Here is a 14,291-nt window from a genome sequence, read left to right as displayed (position 1 = left end):
TTGCTTAGAGCTGGCTAGTGAAACAGTTTAAGAGGTAAAGGCACAAGCTTGGTGCCATGAGTTCAACCCCCAGAGCTCACATAAAGGTGGGAGCTGTAAACTGACTCTCCAACATTGTCCTCTGTCCTACATGAACACTGTAGCATGTACACCTCCACCACATACACATGCCATGAGTGCATGGGTGTACACACATGATAATAGAAACATATTAGACAATTCTTTAGACTTTCCTTAGATTTCTGGCTACAAGTTTAGATTTTAGTTCATGTACCCTGCTGTTTATTGCTTAGCCCTCACATAGTCATTTTGAATTTTGTTTTGTTGGGAGCCAAAGGTGCTATTTTGCTGTGTAATTGGGCTCCTAAGTATATCAACATAAAGCTGTCTGCATTTACTACTAACTGAATGTGTTAATTTGCGTAATTGTATACTCTATTCAAAGCTTCTTTCTCCATTCTACAATGGGACATTTCAACCCTTAATAGTCACTCTCTTTTTAATTTTTTTGAAATTGTATTTATTTTTGCATATGGGTGTTTTGCCTGTATGCTTGTCTGTTCAGTGTCTGTTGAGGCCTGAAGGGGGCAGCAGATACCCTGGAATGAGGCTACAGACACTTGTTGACTGGCTTTGTGGGTGCTGAGAATTGAAGCTACATCCTCTGGGAAAGCAGCCAGTGCTCTCAACCACTAAGAAATCTTTCTAGCCACTCATGTCCTTATTTTTCAGGTTATTGATAGAATTGCTATTTATTATTACAATTGCCATTATCAGTCCAGAACTGATTACTTTCTTTCTTATTATTATTATTTTATAAAGTTTTGAAAATTTTCACACTTTTTTTTTTCTTTTGGATAACTCATTTAAAGTTAGAATTGCCTATGCACTGGAGTATGTGAAACCTACCAATGGCCACGCCCTCAATAAGGAATGCTTCTCCATCTTCTACCAACTATCCACCACCAACTGCTCCTTTGTAAGCAAAGGACCTGGAGAGGATCTACACCATCTGTGCTGGGATTTTGGCCAGCTTGATCTTATGTGGTTCTTGTGCAAGTACCATGGCTTCCTTGAGATCATTATTGCTTCTCATGTCCAAGACAGAATTTCATATCCTCTGTTTCTTATGTTCTTTCCATCTCCTTTTTCATGATGTTCCCTGAGCATCCTAGGTAGAAGAACTAACAAATATTTCCTATTTGGAGCTGAGTAGTGAGTCTTTTATTCTTAGAACTTTGGCCATTGATGCATGTCTCCGCTTACTGTTGCTCACTGCAAAAAGAAACTTCTCTGACCAGGGTTGAGAGCAGCCCAGATCTTTGGTCATGAACATAAACATTTAAAAAGAAGTTTAGTAGCATAGTCACTTAGCATAATGACAACAGCAGGTTCTATCTCAGGGCCTATGACTTTCCTATCTATGGACTTTTGGCTGTGATTATAAGACTATGTATGAAATTATTTTTTGAAGAGAAGGTCACTCTCACACCTGTAGGCATTTCTTGCTTGGTGGGTTGGTATTATAGCATGCAGGGTCCAATCCAAGTCAAACTATTGATGTCTTTTCTCCTGCATCAGACTGTATAGCATCTTCTAACCCTATAAAAACTAGTCAGCAAAAGGGAGTTTCCTGGTCAGCTTGAGATTGGTTTCTCTATGTCCTACAGCCAGAGTGTGTGATGTCTTTAGCAAAAGGTCTTACTGTGTAGTTATTGTGGGTAACCAAAGTCAATGGCAATCACCTGTGCTGTTTTGGAGATTTCTGGGATCTCCATGATCAATAATTCATAGGAAGAAATCTATGCCCTTGCACTGAGGTTTTTATTTAGAAAAATAAATGTCTTCTGGGAGTTATTGACCACTCACACAGAGTAATTCTGTTTCAACTCTTTTAAGTATAATTTTATTTTGAAATTAGTTTACTCACTAGTAAATTTCCATAAGGCATTTACCATAAGGTATAACTCACCCATTACTCTTCCACCTCCTCTAATGTCCACCTTAATCCTGTGTAATCTTTTAACAGAATTCTTCTCTCTTCTTTCTTTTCACATACATTCTGCTACCCTTACACTTCTTTTCTTTTCTTTAAGTTGGGTTGTGAAGTAGTAGGCTCTTCCACTGCTTTTCATATCTCCCCCTTTTGGGGTTAGCTCTCCCTTTTACAAGCTTGAATGCCCCCATACGCTCATAGCTCTCCTTGCTTAAGGCTTTTTCTCCCTGGCATTGCACCTCACTGCTTCCATTTTACCTAAAATCTACTACTTTCCTCTTGATTAGTGGGTCTCTCAGTTAAAAAAAAATGTCCCCTTCTATTTATCTGGCCTCTTTGTGTGTTCTGAGTTAAACATCTGAGACAAAGAATTGGAAGCTAGGACTCACATTTATGGGAACACACTGTATTCATCTTTCTGGGTCTGAGTGACCTCACCTAGGATACGAGTCATATTCCATCATGTGTATGTGCCTCATTTTTCTTATCCATTTACCTGGTAATAGACACTAAGGTTGATTCCATTTCCTAGTTATTATTAATATAGTAGCAATGAACACGGATGTAACAGTTGTCTCTGTAATAGGTATTAAGTCCCAAGACTGGATAACATGCTATATAGCTGTGGTTCTCAACCTGTGGGTCATGACCCCTTTAAGGTCACATATCAGGTATCTTACAAATCAAATATTTACAATACAATTCATAACAGTAGGAAAAGAACAGTTATGAAGTAGCAACAAAAATGATTTTATGGTTCATGGTCACCACAACATGAGAAACTATATTAGAAAGTCACAGCATTAGGAAGGTTGAGTACTACTGCTGTATAGTATGACCTAAAACACCAGTGACGAGGCAGGTCATTGCTGTAGGGTAAGGATTTGATCACTTTTAAGATACTTGTCTATATTAAGAGTGAAAACCCAACCTTTTTAGATTTCATTTTCTACTGGATTCCCATTAGTCTGTTATGCATCTACAGCCTCACTTGCAAATTCTGAACTAAGATGTTTTTGACCAACTAGTATAAGTAACTATCAAAAAGCCCTTTGTTATTTGTAGCTTAGTGGATTTGTACTTAGCAAAGATGATAGCCTCCACTACAAGCAATTCTCTACAATTATTTTTATCTTCTATTAAGAATTAGTTAAAGACTTAATTCCCCAATATCATAATGACAAGATAAAATTTTAAAGTTTTTCTCACTTACAAATGTTAATATGCTTTATAAGTCTTTCGTGTCACACCATTTCACTACTAGAGGACATTAATCATACAATGCAATTATAATAAAGGATATTATAGTTTAATGTTTTTATTTTACCAAAACTAATTCTAATATCTTATTATTGTTAGTTGGGAAGTTTGTGAGGGATTTCCAGTGAACATTGAGTGTACCCGCCAACAGATCCCTGATTGCTTTGAAAAGGTGGCCTTGGAGAACCATTTCCTACAGAACAAGGTCAGACCATATGTGCTGTGACAGGGCCTGTTTTGCATGTTAGACAATCAGCTATTGTATTGTGGTTACTCGATATTTTTTAAAAGATCTGTCTTACATATAGAAATTGTTTTTGTAAATGTTTAGGCAGGCACTTCTGTCTACTTCTTATTAATTACTTCTAACTTTACATAGTGTACCGTGTTCACATTGGATTGTGTCATATAAATCCTATTGTTTGTCATAATTTTTCATTCAGGAATAATTAACAAGTTAGGATTCTTTAAGAAAGCTTTTACGATGTTTATTGCCTTGGGCCAGCCACTTGTGGACAAGTCTGAGCTCTTGTTATTTCATCAAAATAATTTGATAAAAAACCATGCATACTAGCTGGGCGTTGGTGATGCACACCTTTAATCCCAGCACTAGGGAGGCAGAGGCAGGCAGATCTCTGTGAGTTCAAGGCCAGCCTGGTCTGTCTACAGAGCGAGTTCCAGGACAGCCTCCAAAGCCTCCAAAACAATACAGAGAAATCCTGTCTTGAGACCCCCCTCCCCAAGAAAAAAGAAAAAAGAAAGGAAGGAAGGAAGGAAGGAAAGAAGGAAGGAAGGAAAAAAGAGAAAGAAAAAACATGTGCTACTTCCTTGTATGATAGGATTTACTTTGCTTGCTATACTGGTCTAGACCCAGTTCACAGCAATCAGATCCACATCTGTTTATAAATTTCTACTTGGAAATTCATCCTCCGTAATGTTTATCAGTTGACCTATGATGTATGAAGAGAAACAATTATCTCATATTTCTTAGCTAAAAATCTCTGTGTAATGCAAGATTGTTATTCATGTCAGCCATGAACATTTGTTTTTGAGCTGAAGGAAAAGATGTCCCAAGCAACATGTCTGAAGAAAGCAGGAATTCTGCCCCAACAATCCAAGCCTTTACTTCTAAGACAACATGCAAAGGATACGTTATCTAAACTGGCTTAATTTATTTTTCCTATTGTTACCCACTGACTCTTTATTATGTCAAAATGTGTGTTGAAAATCTTGGTTTGTTTGTTTCTACAAGCATGTTACTTGAAATAGTGTAACTATAGAAATGGAAAGCAAAGTATTTCTAATCCCAGCTGATTTTGATCAGATTTAGAAAATAGTAGAGTAGCTGGTGCCCATTGTTTTAAATCCATCTGAGTTATCTGATATAGGTCTCTGTGTAGAACATAGCTTGAACACCCTTGTGCCCACATATCTCCAGAGAAACCAGGAATGTTAAGTACCCAGGATTATCTTTTCAAGGGGAAATATGACAAGCCTGTTCTTCTGTCCAGAAAGCTAAGAGTTTGGAGTGACAGCCTGATGATCTGAGTTCTGTTGGTCCAGGCCATACCAAGCTCTTACAACTAAAACCTAAAGCAGCTAGTAATATAAATGACCCTGATACCAATAGGCTCCCCCAAGCTCCTACAGTCAGGACCAGAGGGGGCTAATAGCCAAAATGACCTCAATTTTATCTGTATGACCAAGATAAGACCAGAGCCTTCCTTAGGCCCTTAAGCTAGTACAGGTGCCTATCTCTAGCACAATGTGGGTAGCACAATGTAATTGTGCTTCTTTGTTCATTGAGGTTTGTATTACATCAGGAAACTTTTTTTTTTTCAAATTATACTGGGCTTAAATACACTGGGAATAAACTGCCTGCTGTTATATTCCCCCAAGTCTGATCCAGGTTGATGAAGTCAATCTGTACCAGGTTCACATCCCTGTATGACACTTGCAGAGATCCACTCAGGTGTGTTCCTGTTAGTGTCCCTTATTAGAATTTTCTTGGTTTTGTTTTCCTGTTTAAAATCTCTTCATATGTCTGTTACCTACCGAAGTACTTGCCACCCTCACTCTCAGTTGACATCTCCAGTCTTTCATCATCTTGTTTCTCTCTGCATCCGACATCTAGAATTAGTGAGCTGTGTGCCAAAGCAAACTTTTGATATGCTTGTATAGAAGCTTGCTTTGTGCCCTGCCTGAGCCATGTATCACTCACATTCATTCCCTAGGCTCATAAGAATGTACTCCACTTTGCATTTTTCCGTGTAGTCATCCCAGATCCTCCAAGTAGAATCTTTGTTTTGTGTTCTCTGAACTACTTTTTTCTTTTTATAACTCTTCTTAGTGTTTGTGATTTGGTATAAGCACTTGCCTTTCTTGGCTTCTGATTTTCTGAGTTGAAAATTCTTGGGATAAAGATAATATGTGTAAATGCCAATACAAAATCCAGAGTGACATACATGTATACAAACATACAGACACACAGTGTGTGTGTGTGTGTGTGTGTGTGTGTGTGTGTGTGTGTGTGTTAGATTTTTGAGATGGGGTTTCATATAGCCCCAGCTCTCCATATCTTCTGAGTGTTGGTGGAATCACATTGTTCATTGGCTGCTTTGTGGAAACACTTCACTTCCTGTTGCACCCATATAGATCCCACTGCCTAGAACTCAACTTCCTTCCTTCTTTCCTTCCTCCCTTCTCTCTCTTCCTCCCTCTTTTCTTCTTTCCTTCCTTCCTTCCTTCCTTCCTTCCTTCCTTCCTTCCTTTCTTTCTCTACTGCTTGTCTCTGTTTCCCTTGCGCCATACTTCTGGTATTGATAGCCCCAGAAAATTTCTAATAGTATAGCATTGAACTAGCTACTATTTTGGTATTACTATTGTTATTGAGTGTGTTGTAGGCATGTGTGTGCATGTGTATGTATAACTGTGCTTACCATGCAGGTATGTGTGTGTGGAGGCCAGAGGTCAACCTTGACATCTCCCTCTATAGATCTTCGCCTTATTTTTAAAGAAAAGGTCTCATGCTAGACCCACACTGTGATATTTTGGATAGGCTAAATGGCAAGCAAGCAACTGGGATCTATGCCTTTCTTCTCTTCAACCCCAGTTCAGGGTAACCTGGGAGCAGGAAGGGTACATGGTAGGTTCTATTGAAGATGTTGGGATCAGAATGGTTTTAGTTCAACAGTAACATTTTGATTATCCATTCTTTCCCAGAAGGTATTTGGAATGTTTGATGAGAGGAGACATCAGATTGAGTATTAGGAAGATGGCTCTGGTGGCTCTTGTTTTATCTTCTCTGCTAGACCAAGGGTTCCTCAAGGACAGAGCCTTATCTTGCTTGTGTCGGCTTCAATGTCTGCATGCACAGAGTTAGGTAAATGGAAGCAAGTTGATGAGTTAATTAACAAACTCAACAGAGATCAGTTCAAACTTAAATGGTTAAAACAAAAAAAGATCTCAAAGAGATATTTGGAAAAGGAGGCAGAAGTCGGGTTTTCTCTCTCTTACTGTGCCCAGTTTTTACTCTGTAAGATGGCATACACTCTAATGCTAAGAAGGAACAACAAAAAAAAATAGTCTGTGGGTATTTATTATTTACTAATTGGATCCCATGACCAAGTGAAATGAGAAAATATTCATCTCAAGTAAATGTCCCCTCACTAGTTTTGAAAGAATACATTCATTTTTAAATAAAAGTCAACCAAAATAGTAGAATGAAAAGGCAAGACCTTGATAAATTCCTCAGTAAGGAGAAGCTTTTGGGGTGGCTGGGAGAGCCCTCTTTGCTGTAAAACCTTTAAAATCCTTTCAGTAAAGTGTCCCCAATTATTTACAGAGAGGTGACCAGCGCATTGGGAATAGTAATTTAATAACTTGAAAAGGAGTTCTTTAAAGGTGGGTCCAGGCAGAGGTGACAGGCATCTACAGGACATTTTATTGTGGAATCTTGGTGCTCACTGAGGTAAAGAAGACACTAAGAGGATTACAACAGGGGTTGAGGGAAGGGAAAGAAAAGCCAATATTCCCAATGCATAGGTTTTAAAATTGGCTACAGATAGAGATGTCATTGCCCAACCCCTGACTGTTCTTTTAAATCTCTTATTGACAAGTAAAACCTTTCCTACAGAGAAGTATCTGGAACATACAATTCCCATTTGCAATGTGGGCGACCACTGTAACCCTCAACAATTACAGCCTGTTGCTCTTTTATCCATTTCAAAACCAGATTTGGAAGCCACTAAGAGTTGACAATTTGGCACATACATCTTTCAAAGACTCCCCTATTGTTGTTCACATTGGCAACATTTGTAGATTGCTTCGGTTTTAGAGCAATCAAATTATATGTTTCCATACAATGGATGAGATTTAAACTTCATGGTAGTTAATATAAAAAATGTGAAAAGAATAGCTTGAGAAATGGCTGGTTATGGCAGAACAGAGAAGAAAAGCATGGACTCCAGAATTTGGCACATCTTAAATTTTGCCAAAATGGAGAAGAAACTTGTTTTGTTCCTAGTCTTTTGGGAGTTAACTTTAGGTATCAGAGATTTTTGATTACAACGTTCTTTACAAAAAATATTAAGAAAATGAGCAGTTTTTAATTTTAGAGTCATGACATACTTGTTGCAAGCTAATTTTTAAATTCAGATCTTATTGCAGGATGCATCTATAACTGTTAAATATATGATTATTCGACAATTAATCTTTGGTCACAAGGAGATTGGACAAAGATAAACAATTGCTTGCAACATGGGACTTTTAATTAATTCCTCAGTTTCTTCCTCATCTTGAGACCATGTGAGTTTGAATATAATTGGCCCCCAGTATCCCATAATCCCATAATCTCATAGGCAGTGGCACTATTAGGAGGTGTGGCTTTGTTGGAATAGGTATGGCCTTATTAGAGGAAGTGTGCCACTGTGGGGGTGGGCTTTGAGATTTCATATACTCAAGATACTGCCCAGTCAGTCATCCAACTTCCTGTAGCCTGCAAGATGTGGGACAATTGGCTATTTCTCTAGCACCATTCCTGCCCACATGCCACCATGCTCCCCGCCATGATGATGATGGACTGATCCTATGAAATTATAAGCAAAGCAACCTCAATTAAATCTCTTGTTATAAGAATTGCTGTGGCCATGGTGTCTCTTCACAGCAATAGTAAACCCTAACTAAGACTGACTGATAATTGGAAGCCACTTGAGGATTGTATACCTGGATTTAAGTTGCCTTCCCTGCTTTGTTGTGTAGTTACATCTTTGCTGATGTATTTTGCTCTCGGACCTTTTCATTTCTTGGTAGGAATGACTGAAAGGGATGGAAGGAAAGATATTTAATAATATTTATTACAGTAATTTACTTATAAAATTGTTTAACTTAGCAGTAAAGTACATCATCAAAAGTGAAATTTTAGACAAAATTTCTAGGCAGTAAATAGTTCAAAATGAAGTAGGACCTGTAAGTTTCTTCTTTCTGTCCTTGCAGTCTATTTCTTGGTGAACTTGCAGGAGAAGGTGAGTGGCGAGTGGGTATTAAAAGCACATCATCATTATTAATCATTTTGGGAAAAATAAGGAGTTTGAAATGGCTGGATATACATCAGCATAGTCCAGTCAGACAGGGAAGATTAGAATGACCCTTTAAGATCAACTGTGAATATAGGCATCAAATTAAATAAACCATAACTCCCTTTTCAATTTATGACAGCACTTTAGAAGGCTTTTCAATACCAGATAGGATATGTATATACTCAGACAATCAGACTCAACACAAATATTTCTATCCGCATGTGTGCAGATGCACACACACATACCCATGTATGGCACATTATGTTGTAAATTGTTGGAGTAATTCTTCCCTTAATCCTAATTTTCACAGATTTTTATCTCTCTCTTGCCCCTTATAAACTATTTGCTCTAGAGATAAGCTGTTATACTAAAGAAGTCAAGTTGAACCATTGAGACAGCTTAGTGGTTAAAAGCATTTGTCATATGAGCATAATGATGGAGCAGACCCCCAGAACACTCATAAAGGTGGAAGGATAGAACCAATTCCACAAACTTGTCCACTGTCCTCCACATGTGTGCCACAGCATGTATGACCACTCATACTTAACACATCATATAAGCATATGCATGTGTACACAAAGATACACACCAGCACTAATGAGATAAAAAATATTTTTACAAAGAGATCAAGTTTTTGCATATACTTTGAACTCATTATGAAGATTTGCAGGAGGGCATTGATGGGGGAAACATGTCATTGACCTCCCCTGGGTTCATTATTAGCTCACACAACTTGTGTTATTATTTATCACATTATATATGTAGATGGCTTCATTGTCTTTATAACCAGACTCTGAGGAATCATTTTCATGGGACCCTGTTCTACAATGGTTTTTGTTTGTTTGTGTTTTCCTGGGCTTCTTGATAAGCTTGTCTCTTTGGGCATAAGTGAAAACAATAAAAATTAATTTCCTGAAATAATTTCAAATGAAAAAAAAAAAAGGAAGAGGAGGAAGAAGAGAACAACAGAGGAAGAAGACATAGTCACATGAGAAGATTCTTAGTGGTGGTTGTCAGTTAAGATTTGGCAAGATTCCTTCCTTCTTTTCTTTTCTTTTTTTTTTTTTAATAACACAAATGAAGCTACACTGGTGTGGGTCTGGCTGTGTCTGCCCTGTGCAGAATCACTTGGGAACTGTCCAGCAAAATATCTCTTGAAGAACAGCATGGTGTTAATACTGGGTGCCAGCCCAAGTCAGAAACAAAGGACCCCCTTGCTCTTCACCAATAAGCCAACTGTTAAAAGATTAAACCATGTTGTGGAGATAACAAGAATTTAGGCGCTGGCAGCAGGTGCTGTACAAAGAAGCAGTTGGCAGCATGGGTCTTCTGTCTAATTCCAGTCAAAACAATCTCCTGCCCAGATACAGAGGGGGAGTTTAGAGGATGATGGCAACTTGGAGTGAAGAGGTTGAGTAGGAGTGCTACTTTAAATACCGAATCCTGTGGTGATGGCTTAGTAGAGTATAGTTTATCATTGTTCAAAACCGGTGGGAATTCCCTTCTAGAATCTAGCCACTCCTGGCTTTCTAGGGGAATACACAGTCAACACACTGTTAAGTCCAATGTCCTTACGTTCTGAACAGCAGCCACAAAAGACAGTTAAAAACTTTCATTTTCACACAAAGGAGTTGTATGGCATTTCTCCTCTTGAGAGAGATCTTTCTTTTCTCACAGAATAATTGTCATAACATACCATTCTGTGATTGCTTGAACATATTTTAAAATATCAACTTATGAATTATTGTTTAATTTATATGTTAGAAATCATCCATTATTCAGTAAACATATAGTATTGTTAAACATTTTAGCATAGAAAGTGATTTAAATGGTTGTTAAAGCAGCATAATTTATCATAATAAAAGTATATGTTAACATAGCTCTATGATCTTATACATGTTGCCATTTAAAGGCTGAGATTACTTGAGGAAATGTTCCTATAACTTAGGAAGTAAATTTTATTAAGTGTGAAGTATCAGAGTTCCTATAGGATAGGAGTTCCTATGAGTGGATAGGAGTTTAATAATCAAGTGTAAGCAAGTCATACTTGAAGGTGCACGTGCCTTCTATATATTTAATGTGATAAACAGCACAGGTTTGTGGGATCTGATAATGACCCCAGAAGATATGTATGGAGTGTTTCCCTAGTCAGTGCTCTCTCCTTCTCCAGTAACTCTTCAAGCTCAGAAGTCTCAGTTAATATGTTTTATACTCAGGGAGTATGTAGACACCGGATCATTTCCCTGCCTGTGATGTCTCTATTCAACACTATGTGATGTCCTCCCATGGCATACCAACCTCAATAAAACCTGTTGGGATCCAGGCCCTGGTGAAAGTGCTTGCCATCCCCCTGGGGTGACCTAACTGTAGCCTTCACCGGATGCTTTCTGCAGTTTGGCCAAGTTTACCTTTTTGCTCTACTGAGAAATTCTAAGACACACAGAGTGAAACTGCTTTAGTTTTGATAACATTTTGCTCTTTATTACCCGTATCAGATCCATTCTACTCTTTAAGAGCTGTAGCATGTTACTCTTTCAAGATGCCTCATTTTTATTTTTATAACAAAAATATGCCTATTATTTCAGATGCCTCTAACACACTCTAACACATATTAATTGTTGCATAGTGTTTAACATGAGAATAACTTTTCTTTCTCCCTTTCTCTGATGATAGAGAATCTTTACTATATGCTTTTTAAGGCATGAGAAATATCTTACAATATCCCATGCTACACAGACAGGGTCTTTGCACATCAGTACTGACCAAGTGCTGGTTTTAGAAGGCAGCCTCTCAGTCAGAAAACCCTGTGTTTGGACATGACTCATTCATTTTGAGTAAGTGTGTTGAAGAATGCTCATTTTTAAGTTCATGAATTAAAAGGGTATCCTTCTCCTTGTGTGATGCAGGTGGATCCCAACATTGTTCTTTATGCCTCTGTTTCCATCAGAAAGCACAGCTTCTCAAGGAGGGAAGTGAACAGTGGGATTCAGGCAGTGTCCTCCTGGCCTGCAGCCAGCATGTGGCTGATCACCAAGGTACCCAGGAACATCTGCTCTTGCCACATGATTGCTCCTTCTTTGCTGCCATGTTGTGCTGCTCCAGAGCCTGGGCCCTCTTGCATACAAGCGTGCAAGTGGACGCATGCTAAATTGCAGACTATTAAAAACATCTTTTCTGCTCTTGGTATTGTCTAATGCAAAAGATTTATGTAGATTGCCAATAGGCATTCAGTATAGTTTTAGGCATTCTGATTAGGTTACATCTCAGAATTTACTTAAACCAAGCACAGAGCTTATACGAACCCCACAGACTGATCGTTTTTCATGGCAGGTGTCTTAGTCTTCATTATTGATTTTTACCAGCTCAGCATCATTGGGCTTAGTAGATTAACACCATATTATGACTTTTCATACAATCTTATCGAGGACAGTTTTAAGAGAAGATTTTCAGTATAAAATGTGAATAGTTTATACACCTATGTAGGAAATCTTAATTTTTCTTTATTAATTTATAATTATATCTGACATATATGAGGAAATATAATTGCCCCCTACTCTCTTATTATTAAAAAACAACTTGTAAAAATATACCTTATCTGGAAAAGAATGGCCCATCTTGTGTTTGTCCTTTTATTTTCCTTTGCCATCATTCACATCAGGATGCTCTATTGTTGTCTAAACATTCCGGGCTGTGTGAAACCATCCAATTAAGTTTGGTGACACTTTCCTGTCGTGGTTGGGAAGGACATTGAAACCATTTCTCACATAAAATCCTTAAGCACCCTTGGTTATTCTATGATCCTCTGATAGACGAACGCAAACTTATAGAAAATAAGATACTAAGGTACTAAGAGATAATGCTCATTTCAGATAATAAAGTAGAATCGTGTTGGATGAGATGTACTTAATGTCTGTACCCAGACTTACGACTCTATTAACCATTATTGGTTCTTTTTACCTTGTTTTCACTATTATCTTTTTATTCCTGTTAGTGTTAGAATAAACCTAAGAAAGCACAGAGAAAAGGAGAAGTTTGTGTTAGTTCCTGACTTTACAGGTTCCAGTCTGTGATCAGTTGGCCCCATAGCCCAAGACAAGGCAGAATATCATGGTAGAAGGGCATGGAAGAAAGACAACTGCTGGTCCTGTTGCAGTCAGGAAACAGAGAGACAAGAAGGGACCAGGGACAACATACACCCTTCAAAGACAATTCCCAGGGAATGGCTTCTCCACCCAGGTTGTATCTCCCGATGTCACGTTAAACTATGGATCCACCAATGGATTTCTACACAGATTAGATCAGAAACTTTTGATCCAGTTGTCCTTCAGGGTTGGATCCACAAGTGGTGACCAGGCCTTTCACATGAGCTCTTTGAGGGACATTTCACAACAAAACCATAGCATTTACACAGTTTAAGAAGCTAAGGCTAGTAACAACAAAGGAAGGATTGCTGGTCTGTCTGACTTTATAAATTAAACTTTTCTTCTATATTATAAGGCCATACTTTATATCCAATCAATCTTTGAACATTCTAGGAGTGTCTTACTCCTAGTGCTACCACTGAATACCTAGGTGACTACAGTCTAATTACACATGGTATGTAGAGTTAGAACTTCTCATCCTAAATGAAATGAATTAAATGCTACAGAAGGCCCTTTTCTAAGTCTCATTTCTGTAATTTATTTCTAGAATCACACTATATAATGCAATTTGTTCTTTTTAACATTTCCTTAATTGAAATGCTCTCTCAAAGAGTGCAGTTTTCCTGGAATTCCTTGTGTGGCCCAGAGAAAGTTATTTGGGTACCATGAGACATAGTTTCTTTATCTATAAAATGGAGTTAGACATGCCTTCATTGCAAAGTTACAGCACCAGTAGAAATTAGAAATATATCTGGTATTGAGGCATAACATCTTATATAAAGAATGCTCAGCAAGTCTTTCTTCCTCTCTGTAAGCTTTTTCCTTTTCCGTACAAACATATTTACACATGCAAGGATTACAAGTACTTATCACCATCCAAATTGTTTAGAGATATGTTTCCTAGGTCACCATGTATTTCTCTTTTACACAACAAAAACCTGAAAAGCAAGAGTTATGTGCTATAAAGGAAACAAAAAAAAAATCAATGTACAAGTAACTTCCTCCTTGCCCCTTTAACAATAAATCCCTTCTGTGATATAATACAGAATTTCAGATGCCATAAATCCCCAGTAGGTATGTATAAATCTCTCTGTGGTTGTGATTAATTTAAAATTAGCTAATTCCATAAGTAGGAAAATTATTATTGAATAGCCACTTACACAATATTCTCAATTTTCTCAACAGAGAATGCTCAATTTTAAGACAAAGAGGTCATGGACCACCATCACTGTACAATTTTAACCTGGGGTATTAAGACCAAGAGTAAAACTTTAAATTGATATGAAGGTTGAGGATTTGTTCCAATCCTCTCAGTTC

The 14,291-nt window shown here is 37.8% G+C and overlaps 1 protein-coding gene across 1 annotated transcript in view; it reads left to right on the top strand.

The window, feature by feature from the left end:
* Dcdc1 (doublecortin domain containing 1) overlaps nucleotides 1-14,291 on the top strand; it is a 374,005-nt gene that overhangs the window by 196,934 nt on the left and 162,780 nt on the right. The window contains exons 13-14 of the mRNA XM_051183805.1: nucleotides 3,356-3,461; nucleotides 11,739-11,867. Of these exons, the coding sequence (XP_051039762.1) occupies nucleotides 3,356-3,461; nucleotides 11,739-11,867 (235 nt within the window). The remainder of the gene's footprint in view (nucleotides 1-3,355; nucleotides 3,462-11,738; nucleotides 11,868-14,291) is intronic.

This window comes from Phodopus roborovskii, unplaced genomic scaffold, assembly GCF_943737965.1.
Source record: "Phodopus roborovskii unplaced genomic scaffold, PHOROB, whole genome shotgun sequence".
Taxonomy (NCBI): domain Eukaryota; kingdom Metazoa; phylum Chordata; class Mammalia; order Rodentia; family Cricetidae; genus Phodopus; species Phodopus roborovskii.
The sequence above is the reverse complement of the archived record's forward strand: the minus strand, read 5'-3'. Positions and strand labels throughout refer to the sequence as shown.